The sequence below is a fragment of the Corylus avellana genome, chromosome 4, assembly GCF_965113065.1.
Source record: "Corylus avellana chromosome 4, dhCorAvel1.hap1.2, whole genome shotgun sequence".
NCBI classification, from domain to species: Eukaryota; Viridiplantae; Streptophyta; class Magnoliopsida; order Fagales; family Betulaceae; genus Corylus; species Corylus avellana.
The window spans coordinates 29705421-29720626 of NC_142493.1; the positions used below are offsets into that span (position 1 = coordinate 29705421).

The 15206-nt window shown below is 37.2% G+C and overlaps 3 protein-coding genes across 5 annotated transcripts; 1 reads left to right on the forward strand and 2 right to left on the reverse strand.

Moving 5' to 3' along the window:
- Positions 1-2255: 2255 nt before the first annotated feature.
- On the reverse strand, positions 2256-8196 carry LOC132177002 (CRIB domain-containing protein RIC4-like). Of its 2 annotated transcripts, XM_088515876.1 has the most exons (4): positions 8180-8196; positions 2866-3017; positions 2596-2733; positions 2256-2497 (listed from the first exon to the last, which is right to left on the reverse strand). In XM_088515876.1, exons 2-4 carry the CDS (start codon positions 2996-2998, stop codon positions 2256-2258), a joined length of 513 nt encoding a protein of 170 aa, XP_088372002.1. In that variant the 5' UTR covers positions 2999-3017; positions 8180-8196. The 2 variants fall into 2 exon arrangements, with proteins under 2 accessions (XP_088372002.1, XP_059445164.1); XM_059589181.2 differs by lacking the exon at positions 8180-8196 and having other exon boundaries at positions 2866-2998.
- On the reverse strand, positions 4916-8224 carry LOC132178387 (Transmembrane amino acid transporter family protein). Its single transcript, XM_059590827.2, has 3 exons — positions 7963-8224; positions 6339-6949; positions 4916-5455 (listed from the first exon to the last, which is right to left on the reverse strand). Exons 1-3 carry the CDS (start codon positions 8222-8224, stop codon positions 4916-4918), a joined length of 1413 nt encoding a protein of 470 aa, XP_059446810.2.
- Positions 8225-11087: 2863 nt separating this feature from the next.
- Positions 11088-13740, forward strand: Z-ISO (15-cis-zeta-carotene isomerase). 2 transcript variants are annotated; one of them, XM_059589180.2, is made up of 4 exons: positions 11088-11698; positions 12245-12391; positions 12509-12718; positions 13248-13740. In XM_059589180.2, the coding sequence occupies exons 1-4, from the start codon at positions 11273-11275 to the stop codon at positions 13581-13583; spliced, it is 1119 nt and encodes a 372-aa protein (XP_059445163.1). In that variant the 5' UTR covers positions 11088-11272; the 3' UTR covers positions 13584-13740. The 2 variants fall into 2 exon arrangements, with proteins under 2 accessions (XP_059445163.1, XP_088371917.1); XM_088515791.1 differs by having other exon boundaries at positions 12289-12391.
- The last annotated feature ends 1466 nt before the right edge of the window (positions 13741-15206 follow it).

Genomic DNA, 15206 nt, shown 5'->3' on the forward strand with positions numbered 1-15206 from the left:
GTAAATGATATATACCCGACTCGCTCAAAAAAACTCGATATGAACTTGTGAACTCAATTCATTTAAAATTCAATGGCTTGTTTGCCCGACTCATTTACTCGTTCATATATATATATATATATATATATATATATATATAACTAAAAATTAATTATATAAATTTATGCAAGAGCATTTTCAATGGAGGAGCCAAATTTTATTCAAAATGACTCCTCAAAACTCATTTTATCTACTTTAGTTAATGAATTTTTAAATGGCTCCTATATCCGATTAGTTATATTTTTATCTACATCATTTAAATATATTTTTTTTATAAGGATTGTATTTTTCTTAAATATTCTATTTTTCAACTTTTGAGAAAAAAGAGATGTGTAAAGAGAAATAGCAAGAAAAAATTTTGGAAAAAGAGAAAATATGTGAGAAAAAGAATAAAAAAAAAATGGCTCCCAAAAAAAGTGTTCTAGCTTTTTTTATATTATGTAGTTACTTAATTTAATAGCCTAACTCGAGTTTGCGTTGAGCCCGATTCAACTCGACTTGACTTAACTCGGGTCGAATAGTATTCTCAATAAGCTCAAACTTCCAACAAACCAGTCTTAAACGCACATTTAAATGATTTTATAATTCAACTCGAAAAAGCATTTTCATAGACGGCTATCTTAAAATCTTAAAATTCAACACGCCTCAGCTTAATTACAGTCCTATTTTCGCTTAACTTTTTTATTTGCAGACGTGGAGGGTTGGGGATGTAGTTCCTCCCCTATAAATTGCAATAGCAGAGAAAGTGAAACCCTAAAAAGAGGTCCTCAAAGACAGAAGCAGCCGAGGAGCTTATGCATTAGCGTGGACCTCGGAAAGCTGTGTCTCTTGTGGTAGAGGATCTGATAGAAAAAACGGCATCTCAGAAAGCCAGGGCTGTAGTCCTTAGGGACCCCTGTCAGCTCTTGGCTCGCTATGGTGCCTACACGTTTATCCGTACAGTTTTTCAATTTCTAGGTTTTGTTTCTCGTGGATTGTTTTCGTTTCTGGGGCTTCTTTATGCAGGCTATTAGCACTTCTGCCTTTGAATTCCTTCATCCACTCACCAGATCTGTTTTTTTTTTTTTTTTTTTTTTTTTTTTTTACACACCAAATTCCGAAAAATGCAAAAAAACGATTTTTGAAAAATATATTACACCGAAATATACACAGCCAGCCTTTATATGGTTGCTCTAAATATCTTCTCAAATAGTGTGTTGTCAACTCTTGGAAGGATAGTACCATAACAACAATAATACAAATCAAAAATCACTCTCACGATGGGCTTCTTGTTGCTGGGTATTAGTTGGACTCTTTGAAAGTTCAGCAGCACCATCCGGTTATCTCGAAGGTCGTGTCCTTATTTATATTTTCTTTTCTGAAGATTTAAATAGAATTGAAGGGTTTTGAGAACATCAATTGGCTGTCTCCAGGGTAATACTCAATGGACAGTTCAATCAGTTAGAGGCTATACTTCATAAAGTAAAGGTCACTAGATCAAATTTCTTATTCCCTTTTGCATGGATTTTTTTTTTTATATAAAAAAAAAAAACACAAAAGGGCGTATCATTTATTTAATGTATGGAAGTTCAACCGCCTCAAAATGGCCAAAAATGCCAACTATTCCTATGCCTAACAACCAAATGGGGGTGGTTCTGCCCACCTTTAATGGTTAAGGGAGTGGCTGAGCCACCCGACTATAAAAGTGGTTTGACTATCGAGCCACCTTAAGTCATCCTTTCTTTATTTTATTTTTATTTATCATAATTTAAAATTTTCATTTTTAAATTAATGGCCAAAATAAAATAAAAGTTAGGCTAATAGTAAGTAATATACTTAACTTAATACAGATTGCAGGGGAAGACTATGAAGATCCTCCAGCTGTGGAGGGGAAAAAATATATGAAGTAAGTAAATTCACAACACTTGCTCAGAAAACAAAAAGAAAAAAAGTCAATCCATAACAATCCGTAAAAAAAAATTAATCAGGTTGCAAAATCTCTACGGCTGCAATCTCATCATCATCATCATTGCCTAGCTTTGGGAAATCTTTCCGTCTGATTTTTCAGACTGTGTACAAGTAACACACACATCATCATCGCCGTAAGTTTTTCAATGATCAAGAATCCATGTCTTCACCACCGACCTAATTAATCAAATCATGCATCAATCAAGTTTATACCTATCAAGACGACGCCGTTGAGGCCATAATCGTGATAATAAATCTTAATATTATCATTAACTAAACGTTGAGGGGTCAACAACGAGAGGCTCCTGAGCCTGTGCTGCCATGGCGAGCTCGAACTGCCTTAAAGAAATCGAAGGGAAAGAAAGAATTTCAGGAGCTTTGAGATTTTCCCAACCCTTTACAGGGTTTGTAGTTGTAGAGCCATCCAATCCTATGTGCGTCACGTGCTTCACATCTGTTGGGTGTCCTATTTCCATTTCCTTCTCCATTTCTTCAACCTCTTCTTTGTAAACTATAAATTTCATAAAAAGACATGGAAATGGAAATTAAACATGTATTTTTTTCAAGCTAATTAGTGATGAACAAGCTACTTAGTAATCACCCACTAACCAAAGAGTTGAGAAAAACTTTTGATGCTCCTGATCATCCGCTGTATGCCACCAGCTATGGTTGGCTTTGGCAGAGCCAGAAAACCAAAAGAGTTCTTCATTTTTGCTCTAGATGACGACCTTTCTCTTCCTTGTTTTCCTTATAAAAATCAAAGAAAACAAATAATAAAAGAACATAAAGAATCTTCCATTGTAACACTTTCCCGCATTTTATTAGAACCAAAAAAAAAAGAGAGAGACAGAAACAGAGACAGAGACAGAGTATGTATACTCGTTAAAGGAGGGTTTGATATGGATTCTGGTTTTGGTTTCTTGGGATGAGCAGAGCCAAGAGCAACGCTGGATTGTGAAGTGCAGCCGTTTGAGAAAGGAAGAACAGCGAATCTTTCCGCACGATCTCTCATCCCTGCTTCATAGAGTAGCGAGAAAACAGTGAGAAGAGGAAGGAGGATATATAGGCAGGGAAAACAGGGGAGAAGAAAATGGATATGTTATACTAAATCCTGTTGGCTTTACGAGGAAGATAGAATGATTTATGTATTGAATTGCATGATCATCAGCCCCAAGTTTGGTACGGGAGAATGTATATGATTAATTATGGAGTGGGTGTTAAGAGTTGTTAGTTGGTTAAACTGTGAAACTCAACCAACTTTTGCTGAAAATGGAAGCCCAGTTTGTGGGAATACTAGACCTAACTTGGTTTCTCCTGATGATTCTTGTGGTGGGGGTTACTTTCACTTGCCTCTCTTCTATATCAAGCCACCAATTTCATAATCTTCTTTCTACTTTTGTTTTCTTAATTAGTCTCAATTTCCTAGACTAGCCTGCAGGACTTTGACTGACTTTGGATTTGTCTTACTAGAGTAAATCACAAGGGAATTCGACAAATGAAATTCAAACAGATCGCTCAAGTGTTTCTTGGTTTTGAAGAAATTTTAGTTTTTTCTTTTATTAGAAAAAAAAATTTGAGAAAAAAAAAATTTCTAGTTTTTTTATTTTTATTTTTTATTAACACATCGCCATCTTCAAGTAAGGTAAATCCCACGACCCATCAAGGGTGGTTGTTCAATTACCTAAGGAAATCTCCAAAGTGGTTAGGCATGTACTAAGACGTAAGTTCGAATTTCTGCAATGGAGAATTCTCACATATGCTTGATTAGTATTAATCACCTTAGTTTCCATTGATGTCCTGGTAAGACTGAATTAGGCTAGGGCTCAGTCGGACTTGAGGGAGTGCCTGCAGTTTCCACCATCTAAGCCCCTCATGTGCGGCTCCCAACAGATAGGTGCTACTATGGTCATGTCTAGGTATGCTAGCCACAATTAGTTTCTCCAACTTACCCTTTTGCTAAAAAAAATAAAAAAAAAAGGGTAAATCCCACATGGATTCAGCTTAGGTGCAGTTAAAAAATAAAAAATAAAAACTACGGTCCATTTTTGTTATTGCTTCTTTTTAATTACTACTTGACCAAGTGGTTGCATTTCTTGGTTCTTGTTTTTTTGTATAACCTTTTTGGGCAGTACCGGAGCTTTGGGATATTTTATTATTCTCTTTTTGTACTTTTTTGCAATTGAAAATTATCAATTTATTAAAATATAGATACTTACTTAATTACCCAAAACAAAACAAAAGGCCACTATTTGGACATTTTCATGGTATTGGGTATTAGATGCTTTCATCAGTTGGCTTGTGCATCTTTGCCTTATTTCATTTCCTCGATGGATTCTTTAAAATTCCCAAAGACATGCACACTTCTTCTAAACTTTTTTCATTGATTATTTACCTGAAAATTCTTTGGATATATATAGCTTTAATTTGTTTGACATGCATGCATAGGATCTTTTCTTCCTTATGTTCTTGGAACATGCAGGATTCGAACTAAAAAATTTAGTTGATAATTGGAATATAATAGCAGAATTAAATTCCTTGGATTCATTAAGATCGAACTCATCATGAAAATGCCAAAATGAAACATAAAAAACATAAATGATTCATTGGATTCAACATGTCACTTTATTAAACTGGTTTGTCTAATTCCTGTCTGGTAATAATAAGGCAAGTGACAATAAAACTCGTCGGAGAGTATAAGATTTAGTAGAAAGAGAATGCAAATCCAACAAACAAGGATATGCATGCATGCTACTCATATTCTTAAGCTGATATAAATTTCTTACAAACTTGGTCGTAGGAAATATTCTTCTAACCCAGTATCTAAAAGAACCATGTGTCTTATGAGCATGTAAGAAACACATGTTATTTCACATGACATTTTTAGAAACTGAGTTAAAAGAACCCAGTTTATAAGAAATTTATGTCAATCTTAGGCGGAGTGAGCTTTTCGTAGGCTTTGTACGAGTAACTTGGAAGAGGAAATGGTACCAAAAACCCCGAGAAGAGTGCCAAATGCAATGAGGGAGAAGTTGAGCACCATGGCAGGTTTTGAAATCTGACCCCAGCAAATCTTGGTGTAGAATGCACAAGGAAAAGTTATGGAGATTCCCACACTAACAAGGGAGCCAGTGAGGCTGAGAACGTACTCAAAATATGGCACAGAAAGAGCCAGCGCTAGAATCAGCAGAAGAAGACATGAACCCGCGCTGCCCCTTGTGATCATCTTTGCTCTGGAGCTCATTGAATTTGGAAGCTTGTGCTCAAGCTGAATGGCAACTGGTGCAAATTCTAGAGCATATTTGGTCATGGGTGTCAGCACAGTGGCCCATAATGCAATCTTTGTCACAATGAGATGTTTGGGCATGCTGAGAGTGATTTGAGGGTTTACTTCAGCACCAAAAAATGTGGCACCCATGAATGCTAATGCTGTATAAAGTGCAATCACTAATGTGAAGCTCACGATAGATACCTGAAATTAATTAATTCCCAAAATAAATAAATTAATTGATGAATAAACTAGGAAGCAAAATATTGTTTCTGTTCATCTAAGCATTCTCGTATTTTGGCTAGCTATTTGTTGAGCTGCTATAATGTTCACCAAGTGTGAAAAAAAAAACATTAAAAAATCTTTATCATTCTATGCCGTCTCGAAGAATTTGTCAGGACATAATTATCCCAATAGAAGCTCATTCTCTAGCTATGGCCTTTCTAGGCCACCTAAGGGATAGAGTTTTCTTCCAAACTAGATTAGATGAATTTTCTCCAACATAATCTATAATGATGACATGTGTCTCTTAACATGTGAGAAATACATGATTTTTTAATAATATGTAAGATGCACATGTATTTTTTCAAATTGTAGAGAGCATGCCCTTATTTACTTAAAGCAAGCTAGGCCCAAGTCGTGCCTTGCCACTCGCCAGCAGCCCATTGTGGCCTGTCCTAGGGCCACCTACGATCTGTTCGCTGCTAGCTCACCCTCGCCAACGAGACCCCTCAAATCGCTTCTCGGGAAAGGAGAGGTCGCCACTCGTGGCACCTCCTAAGCTCACTACATTCCTACGGCAGCGATCGCAATAGGGATGGGTCCCAAAAAAAAAAAATATTAATTAATTAATTGATATACCCCTCCCCCTAAAGAATTTTTTTTAAAAATTTTGCCCCCCAAATTAAACAATCTAGTTCCGCCCCTAGATCGCAAGCTACTGACAAGGCCAATAATGACCAGGAAGTATGGACCAATGGAAATAATAAAGAAATCCTTTAAAATGAATAGTTAAATAAAAAATAAATTTATTGAGCCGGATGTGAAAGCTAGCGTTGTGTGATAAAAGGAGGCAAAAAGTAGCTACCTTCGTAAACCTGCTGGATGGATTTTTCATGGCCGTATATAAATCAGGGAAGACAATATGCCCTGCATAGCTGAAGATATAGAGCCCAGATATTGCAGGAATTTTGTGGAGGTGGAGGGCTGGGATCCTGTGATAGGATTTCACACCTCCAAAAATGGCAGTGCAGGCCACTGATACAAAAATGAGAAGCGACATGAAAATACCACCTGATGATAGGAAAGAAATGGAAGACAGATTTCTGAGCCAAAGGCTAGGCAATGCTACCAAGACAGCCATTATGGTTAGGAGCTGAGAGGTAGACAGCTTAGCCCAAAGCACCTTAATCTGCAGCCCAGAAAGAACAGTAAAAAGGTTGTCGTGTAATGAGATTGTGTAAGACACGAGTGCCATGAAAATTTCCATGTAGATGAAGGTTGTGGCCAACACTTTTCCCTTTGTTCCAAAAGCATGCTGCCCAATATCAGCGTAACTTCTTGACTTGGGATTCTTGTCAAGACATTTTCCAAGTAGATGAGAAGTGTATGCACCTATTATCCCTAGCCCTATAAGCAGAAACACAGATGCCCATCCTCCATTTTCCAGTGCGTATGGAGTTGATAACTGCCCCAAACCTGCATGCGAGACGGTATATATTTATGTAAGGACATGCAACAACGGGTTTGAAAAGCCGAGGATCGGGATTTACAACAATTATCTATCTGAATTACCAGCAATTTTTTTGGCAGGTAAAAGAGGGCTCACTACAAAAAAATTCATATATAGCGATACTTGAAAGATGACGTTTTAAGCCCAAAAAAACCTAGTAGCAAAAGATTTTCAATATAGCTCTACACCCGATTAGTCAAAATAACTAATTAAGGATTTGTTGAGCTGCTGTAGTGTAGTGTTCAAAAAATTTGTTGAGCTACATATAAAGAAATAATGTTTTAAATGGAAAAGTAAAAGTTAATATATATATATATTTTCTAATCAAAAGAATGGGAAAGGGCGACCAATGTAATTTCTCCCTGCGACCAATGTAATTTCTCCCTTTGAGTGTGACTATCGGGGTTCCCACCCGCTGAGAAATGTTAGGTTTGAGCCATATCTACTATTTGGGAAGGTGGGTCCGTCACCACAACCCCACCAAAGTGCAAGCCAATAAAACCCCTTTTTAGTAGAATTTGGTTCACGCAACTACTACCGCAAGCGGATTCGAACACGTGACCACTAGGAAGAAAGGAGGAGACTTAACCCCTACTGCTTTACCAACTCGACTACCACCTTGGTGGTGAAAAATAAAAGTTCATAGCTATAATGTTAAGTTGGATATAAGTGTTTTAAAAAAGCGGGTAATTAAAATTCAAAAATATGTTCATTAACTAAATTTTAGCTAAATATATATTTATTGAGCCTGATGTAGATGCTCTAGTATGATAGTCTATGCACCTGCCCGAATAGGTGGTTGAACAGCTCAAAATTTAGTTGTGTAAGTGCGCACCATATATAAAGCATCTTATATTATATGCTTAAATAAATTACTAACAATTCAGACATATAATTGCCGTGAATCCTTGCCCAAAAAGGTGAACGCAAATGTCACGGATAGAGTTAATAAAGTTGTGATGGAAGAGTAGTACTTCACCTATGAGCATCCCAATCATATTGAGAACGGCATGAGCAAAAGAGCCATTGGCCTCCACATGGTGCTCAATGCCTGTGCCATTTTCGACAACCTTTGAGCCCTTAATGCTGTGGTCGCACATACATAGCCTACTTCCCTCCAAACAGACATGGCAACTCCCCCACTGCACATCCAAGTTGGCACCATGCACTGTCTCTCGAACTCGATTTGGCTGAAGAGAATGCAAGAGATCTCCAATGGACTTCGATATCTTCTCCCACATATTACTCGATCTAATTCAAAGTTCCAAGAAATTTGGAGTATTGATAGAATGGAAGGAACTTGGCAATGAAGGTATAACAGAGTGGGATATATTTATAACTGAGGAAAATCAACTAAATTTAAGAATCTAGCTAAAGATGTAGTTTAAGACGAAATCAGTACAGGTACAACTAATTATACCATTTGTGTAAGAATCTAATATTCTAATTGTAAGATATGCTTCGATTTGCATGACTCATGAGAGATGAGAGAGATAGAAAGTGATCTGATCAGCAATTGTACGTGGATTCTATAGGTTAATGGAAATTTGTGTGGGAGTTGCCAAATTGAGAACAATCCATTATTCTACACTAAAGTTAGCAGCCCATGAGCATGAAATAATCACCCGGACTCCCATGCATGCATTTCTAACTAATTACAACTATCTTACAAATTGATGGGATAATACAGGTATGACTTATTACGTTACAAGGAAGGATTTTTCTCGCTCTTGATCCGGATGAAAAAAATAATGAGAAATCTTTTGAGAATATTTTCAAAAACAAAATGGGACGCGGCCCACTTAACAATAGCATGTGCACGATAATTGGCACAACAAAACACTTTCAAAACATTCCAACTCTGAAAGGAAGACAAGCTTATACTAATATAAAAAACAACATTAGAAAAGTTCCAAGAAGAGAAGCCAGAAGTACTGCCGAAACTTCACCAAGAAGGGTGTCGATAACAAGCAACTTCTGAGTAGCAGCCATAATGATATTGCGAGAGGAATCACACTAATGACGGCAAAAGAGTCTCCCACTGCCACATCACCGAAATTTATCCAGCAAACTATATTGTTTAATTTTTTTATTATTATTAAAATATTGTCACGCGAGTTTTACAAAAGGAAATTATAATAAATATTGTAGTAGCTCAAGTATTTTCCAAAGGAGCTAAGTTCCATTGGGATATTGGCTGGTAGGCAGAAAGAAGGGATGCACTTATACGAATTTCTTTTTATTGATATTCCCCCGATCAGGATGCGTCATATTATTCTTTGGATTTGGGTATCCTTTGAGAAATGCCTAAAAAATAGTATTTGGAGGAAGGTGATGCCTAAGGAACATTCTAACGTGTCACGCAACATGTACCTCTTCCTCACTCACACGCAGACATTAACAACAAGAAATGTTAAAAGGTCAATATTTTTCTCATATTTTTTATCCATCTTATCTTACAAATCGACTATTAGATTTATGAACTTATGTAAACTCTACAAGTCTGATCAATTGCATGTGTCAAATATGAAGAACTTATTGGTTACTAGCATTTCTTACAACATTGATACTCATGCCAAAAACGTCCCATGACATGACATCAAATTAGATTTGGAGGGGGAAATTTGGGCCAAAATATTCTTCCTTGATCTCAAAGTTATCCCATTTGCATCAGCAAGAATTTCAAAACGAGTAATCATATACGTTACTCGATCTTTATTCTTTTATTTTTCAAAATTTATGTGGCGTGTTATGAAAAACTATATGTACGTACCTCATTTCTTGAATTTATTTATTTATTTATAATTATTTTGTTGGATATTGAGAGGTTGGGGGGATGTCTCTTCCGGCCATGTCCATACGATTACAAGAAATTAATTACCTCATGCTTTATTTAATCGCAACCAAGTGCTACTATTATGCGAATAAGCATCTCGTCCGACAAAAACAGAAAGGTGCATGGCGTCATTGGCATCAATGGGAATGCGCATCTTCTATTGGCAAATCCATCTCCAGGAGTTGTGCATTTGATAATAGCATCACTCGGTTGGATCAAAAGTCCAAAGGTTGGGAGATTTAATTAAATTTTTTTTTTTAATCTTATCCATACTATGTGGTAGTCAAAATTAATATTCGATCCAAAATCTAATTGTGATCTTCACAGTCACGTTACACTTGGAAGTTGGAAGTGTGAGAGTGAAAATTCGTATAGTATTTCTCTATTAAAAAGTAATGATATAAGGAGGACTATAATTCTATTATAGTCTTTTCAAATGTGATATAGCTTTTACAATCATCATTGAATTTGAGATAATCATTATTGAATTTCGATCTATTGGTAACTTTAAAAGCCACATCACATTTGGAAAGACTTTAGTCCTCTTTATAATACTACTCGACCACATGATCAATTAGTTGCCAGTTATTGTGAGAGAGTTCATACGGAATTAAAATTTTCAAATAAATTTTGAATTGCTACCTACCTAGATAGTTGTACTACTCGACCACATGATCAATTAGTTGACAGTTATTGTGAGAGAGTTCATACAGAATTAAAATTTTCAAATAAATTTTAAATTGTCGAGATACCTACCTAGATAGTTGTACTTTACATGGACTTTCTCAAAAGAACGGCCCTAATTGTTATGTATTCCAAATTTTTTTTTTTTTTATTTAGGAAAAAAAATTGTCATGATTTGGCATAAAACTGACAATTAATTTTCATATTTTTAAGAATATTTTGTATTTGGATTTTATATTAATATAGCACTCCATCAATAGCTCCTTTCTCAAGTTGTTACACTTGGGCACATAGAACCTTTCTTCTCCCTTTTAGCCATTAGAAGACCATCCTTTATCCCACAAGCAACGAGGAAGGAGCTTGGAATAATATTTTTATTTTGAGAAGGAAAAATAAGACATAAAAAATAAAAAAAATAATTTAATAATTTTTAATCCCACAAATATCGATTTAATAATTTAATAAAAATTATAATAACAAAGGCCAAAGGGAGGTCGATGAAAAGGGGAATAACAAAACGGATTCAATTGATAGCTAAGAATGAGAGGGGAAGACACGTGTCAACAGTTGGGGAACAAACAAACGCCAGTGGAGGCAGTGCGTAAGCAAAGTGGTGATAACACTCACCTTGCTCCTACTCCTCCTCCACCAACAAAAACCAACGAAACCAACAAAAGGCCGGCGGCCGGAAGATCCCAAAGCCACCCCCAAAAGCATAAAGTTTCTCCAGATACCCTTTTCCTTTGCGGCTTTCACTCGCTTGTGGAAAATGGGTACCACGCTCGTGCTCTCCAACGCCTTCTCTCCCTTTTCCCACCGCCCCCGCCACGGAAATGAGCGGACCCACTTCCATAGACGGCCCACCTCCACCCTCAAACCCTCCCTCCACAATTCGCTATTTCCTTCCGGTTTCAGCTCCCTCCGGAAGTTTCGGCCGGCCCCCCGCACTTCCCTTGAGACAGAGAGCTCGTCCTCCCATGTTGATCATGACAGCGAGGGGCCTCTGGGGGTGGGGTCGGTGGGCGAGGACTCCGCCGTGTTCGAATTGGGCGAGCAGAAGATATCTTCGTGGATCTATTTCTCTGTTGTTCTTGGGGTGGTTCTGTTTTTGCTTGACTTGGCTTGGATCGATAACTCCACGGGCCTCGGCAAGGCCTTTATCCAGGCTGTTTCGGAACTTTCCGACAGCCACGAGGTGGGTTCTCTGTTCTTTTTTCTTTTTTCGCTTGTCATTTGTTTGCTTGCTGAGAAAAAGGCGGGGAAGGGTAACAGTCAGCTGATCAGGATAGTTGAAAGAGCTTTAGAATTGCATTGTGCCATGGTAGATATAGGTGGAATAATTCCAAGGTATAACCCATAGAGATCCCCTGCAATTCTAATTCTCTCAATCCCAGCCGAAAAAAGAGCCAAAAATGCAAGGGTCTCAGTCCACCACCCATAAGCTTGATTAGCATCTATAGATTGCTTAGTGCTTGTTACAACTTTGTTCTCAACACGTGGAATTCATTCTGCTGTTCTTATTCAATTTACTTTTAGTTTTGCAGAACCCTTGAGAAAATCGATATCTTGAGACATAGGTGGAATTCAGTTGTCATGTAATTTTCATAAAATGCCTAGTGGACTATATAACTATATATTTCATCTTTGTGGCCTGTTATGCTGGTAAGAGCAAGGCATAACTCTGTGAACTGTAATTGGGTCTTGGTTGTAAAATCTGAGCCCTGAAACAAATATTTTGCAGGTTGTGATGTTGGCCCTCATTCTCATTTTTGCCATTGTTCACAGTGGGTTGGCTAGCCTCCGAGATGTAGGTGAGAAACTCATTGGAGAACGAGCTTTCCGTGTTCTGTTTGCAGGGACATCTCTGCCTTTGGCTGTTAGTACTATTGTGAGTTCTCTGTTTTGAAGCACAATAGCCTTTTCCTCCTAGTTAATTTGATGACTGTTGCTCTTTCTTTTGTTTTGTTTCTGGCCTGTTGAAATTTATAAAGTGGTTGTGATGCAGGTGTATTTCATCAACCACAGATATGATGGAGTACAGTTATGGCAGCTCCAGAGTGTTCCTGGGTTACACCAACTCGTGTGGCTCTCTTCTTTCATCTCCTTCATTTTCCTTTATCCTTCAACCTTCAATCTGTTAGAGGTAGCAGCAGTTGACAAGCCCAAAATGCATCTTTGGGAAACTGGGATCATAAGAATCACCAGGCATCCGCAGGTATGAGACGTTTCATCTCATTTTCAATGGCTATTTAAAATTGTGTTTGTTATGAATTTGGTATATATAGGGCGTTGGGATGAATGCTACTTTTTATATTTGGTGATCTTAACAGCATAGAATCCATTTCAACCTGTGATCTTATTCCATTAGTCAGTAGTTTATTTGACATTTTCCATGGCTTCGCCAAATCTCTCGGTTGGTATTTTGCCAAAAAAAAAGTTGCTGTGTGGTGTTTAAACGAAAGTAATTGCATCTGTTTCATTGTAGAAGACACCATTTCCCCTTCATATTGGGTGTTTAAACGACTGAAATCATTACATCTCTAATGGATTGCCAACATAACAGTATCAATGACACTTATTGCTGAAAGCATAAATATGTTTTCATCAACCAGAATATTGACTCCTATCAGACTCTCCCTCTCTTACAACACATAACATACAGACACAAAAACAAATACATCTAGGCAGCCACACAAACATTTGCTTAGTCATTCAAGGTTGTTTTTTTGTCTTTTTCTTTTCAGATGGTTGGACAGGTAATCTGGTGCCTGGCTCACACTATTTGGATTGGGAACTCTGTGGCGGTGGCAGCCTCCATTGGATTAATCGGACACCATCTATTTGGTGTTTGGAATGGAGATAGGCGGTTAGCTGTACGATATGGTGAGGCTTTCGAAGATGTGAAAAAGCAAACAAGTGTTATCCCGTTTGCCGCGATTCTTGACGGCCGTCAAAAGTTGCCAAAAGAATACTACAAGGAATTTATTCGAGTTCCATATTTGGCAATCACAGCATTGACGTTAGGTGCATACTTTGCACACCCGCTAATGCGTGCTGCCAGTTTTCGGCTTCATTGGTAGGGTACATAGTCATCTTCTTTGTATTGAATTGGACGCATGTTTTTGAATTGTATATATATAACCGATGTGCAATAAGGCATATCATCTGTGTTCATTTTTTGATATTTAGGAGGAAAGGTTATCCAGGGCACAAAATGCATGTCAGTTAGTAACGAAATGTGAGTCCAAGGAATGCATTAGTGTCTACTGAATTATTGCTATTTTTCACACTTTTTTGTTACATTTATGTCACACCAGTTGATGTGGTATGTTTTAAGTGGCTTACCCTTTTTTTAAGTGGTTGACATGAGAAACTATTTAAAACATGTCACGTCAGCTAGCGTGCTAAATGTGAAGAGTAGCATTACTCATGTCTACTATCTTCTTTTTTTTTCTTTTTTTTTTGTTCTGACAGAAGATCTCAAATAGCCTTACTAAACTTTTGGCTAGATGCAACAAAAAAAAAAAGAAAAAAAAAATATATATATATATATGGCCCCTAAACCCAGCATAAAAGTGTGATGCTTTTGATAAGGTTTACTTAACAAGGTAAATCCTTAAGCTTAGAAGTCTGGTTCGGGAAAAAATAAAATATCGGGTGAGTGATGATATCATAGTACATTTATTTCCTTGTAGTTTTTTTTCTTTATTTATTTATTTTTTATTTCCTTGTAGTTTGATTAACTAGCATTCAAAACGCCCTCTACTTTGTGACATTTATTTCCTTACAAAAAAAAAAAAAAAAAAAAAAAAACCTCCCCATAGGCCATCTAAATAGAAAGTTTGGGGAAAGGCTCATCAACAACTCATGGCTTGCGCCGTTGATGGAAAAGAGTAAAACTGGCCAACAACCCAATCCATGGAGCGGTGAGTGAGGCAAGCCCCATTCAGAAGGATATTAAGTCGGATAAAATGAAAATAAATAAATAACACTTTCTAGTGGGTGGACAACCCAAAGGGAAGATGGAGTACGTGTCGCAAAATCGTGTGGTCTTCTAAAGCAATCTCGCATCATGCACTCCTCCTATGGATAGCTATTCGGGATGGTTAATACATCTTTGTGGACAAGCCCGTGAAGTCTTGGATTCTTTCTTCTTTTCATACCCTTTCGCACCACGTTTGACCTTGGCAAGAGAACACTTGTAGGTATATCTTGTCTTTTTGGTTTGAGGAAAAATTCTTTCTCGGCTTAGTATGCAAATTGATGTTCACGATAGCTTATACACTGTTTGGAGAGAAAGAAATATTCTTCATGGGCTTGAGCCATCTCAGGAAAATTGGGAGCTCCAAAGCTCATGGAGAATCTCGGAAGAGATTTTTGGCCAGTAACCAACAATCCTTTTTGCTCAGAATTTTTTTTAAAAAAAGAAAAACTAACGTTCTTTCTTGTTCTGTTAAGTAGGAGATTCCCTCTCAACCAAGTTGCCTTCGTTGATTTTTTTTTCTTGTGCTTATGTGATTTGGACAGTTTTTTCTATGGAAAAAATATTTAATTTATCCAACAAAGAAAAATAGAAAGGTAAAAACCCTTGGTCCAAACAAGCCCACCAAGGCTTGTAATAAGTTTTCATTAGCCGAAAAGAAGGAAGGAAAGAAAAAAAAAAAAATCAGGGTCCTAGTCCGAATCATTCCAATCCTCCGTGG

Bases quoted from the DNA above. Each gene is read 5' to 3' on its own strand.
- LOC132177002 (XM_088515876.1), bottom strand. From the start codon at position 2,998: ATGAGAGATCGTGCGGAAAGATTCGCTGTTCTTCCTTTCTCAAACGGC. The intron at 2,734-2,865 runs GTATACATACTC...GATTTTTATAAG, and splicing joins ATCAAACCCTCCTTTAACGA to GAAAACAAGGAAGAGAAAGG. The intron at 2,498-2,595 runs GTTAGTGGGTGA...TGAAATTTATAG, and splicing joins AAGTTTTTCTCAACTCTTTG to TTTACAAAGAAGAGGTTGAA.
- LOC132178387 (XM_059590827.2), bottom strand. From the start codon at position 8,224: ATGTGGGAGAAGATATCGAAGTCCATTGGAGATCTCTTGCATTCTCTT. The intron at 6,950-7,962 runs GTGAAGTACTAC...TCTCGCATGCAG, and splicing joins TATGATTGGGATGCTCATAG to GTTTGGGGCAGTTATCAACT. The intron at 5,456-6,338 runs GTAGCTACTTTT...AATTAATTTCAG, and splicing joins CATCCAGCAGGTTTACGAAG to GTATCTATCGTGAGCTTCAC.
- Z-ISO (XM_059589180.2), top strand. From the start codon at position 11,273: ATGGGTACCACGCTCGTGCTCTCCAACGCCTTCTCTCCCTTTTCCCAC. The intron at 11,699-12,244 runs GTGGGTTCTCTG...AATATTTTGCAG, and splicing joins AACTTTCCGACAGCCACGAG to GTTGTGATGTTGGCCCTCAT. The intron at 12,392-12,508 runs GTGAGTTCTCTG...GTTGTGATGCAG, and splicing joins CTTTGGCTGTTAGTACTATT to GTGTATTTCATCAACCACAG.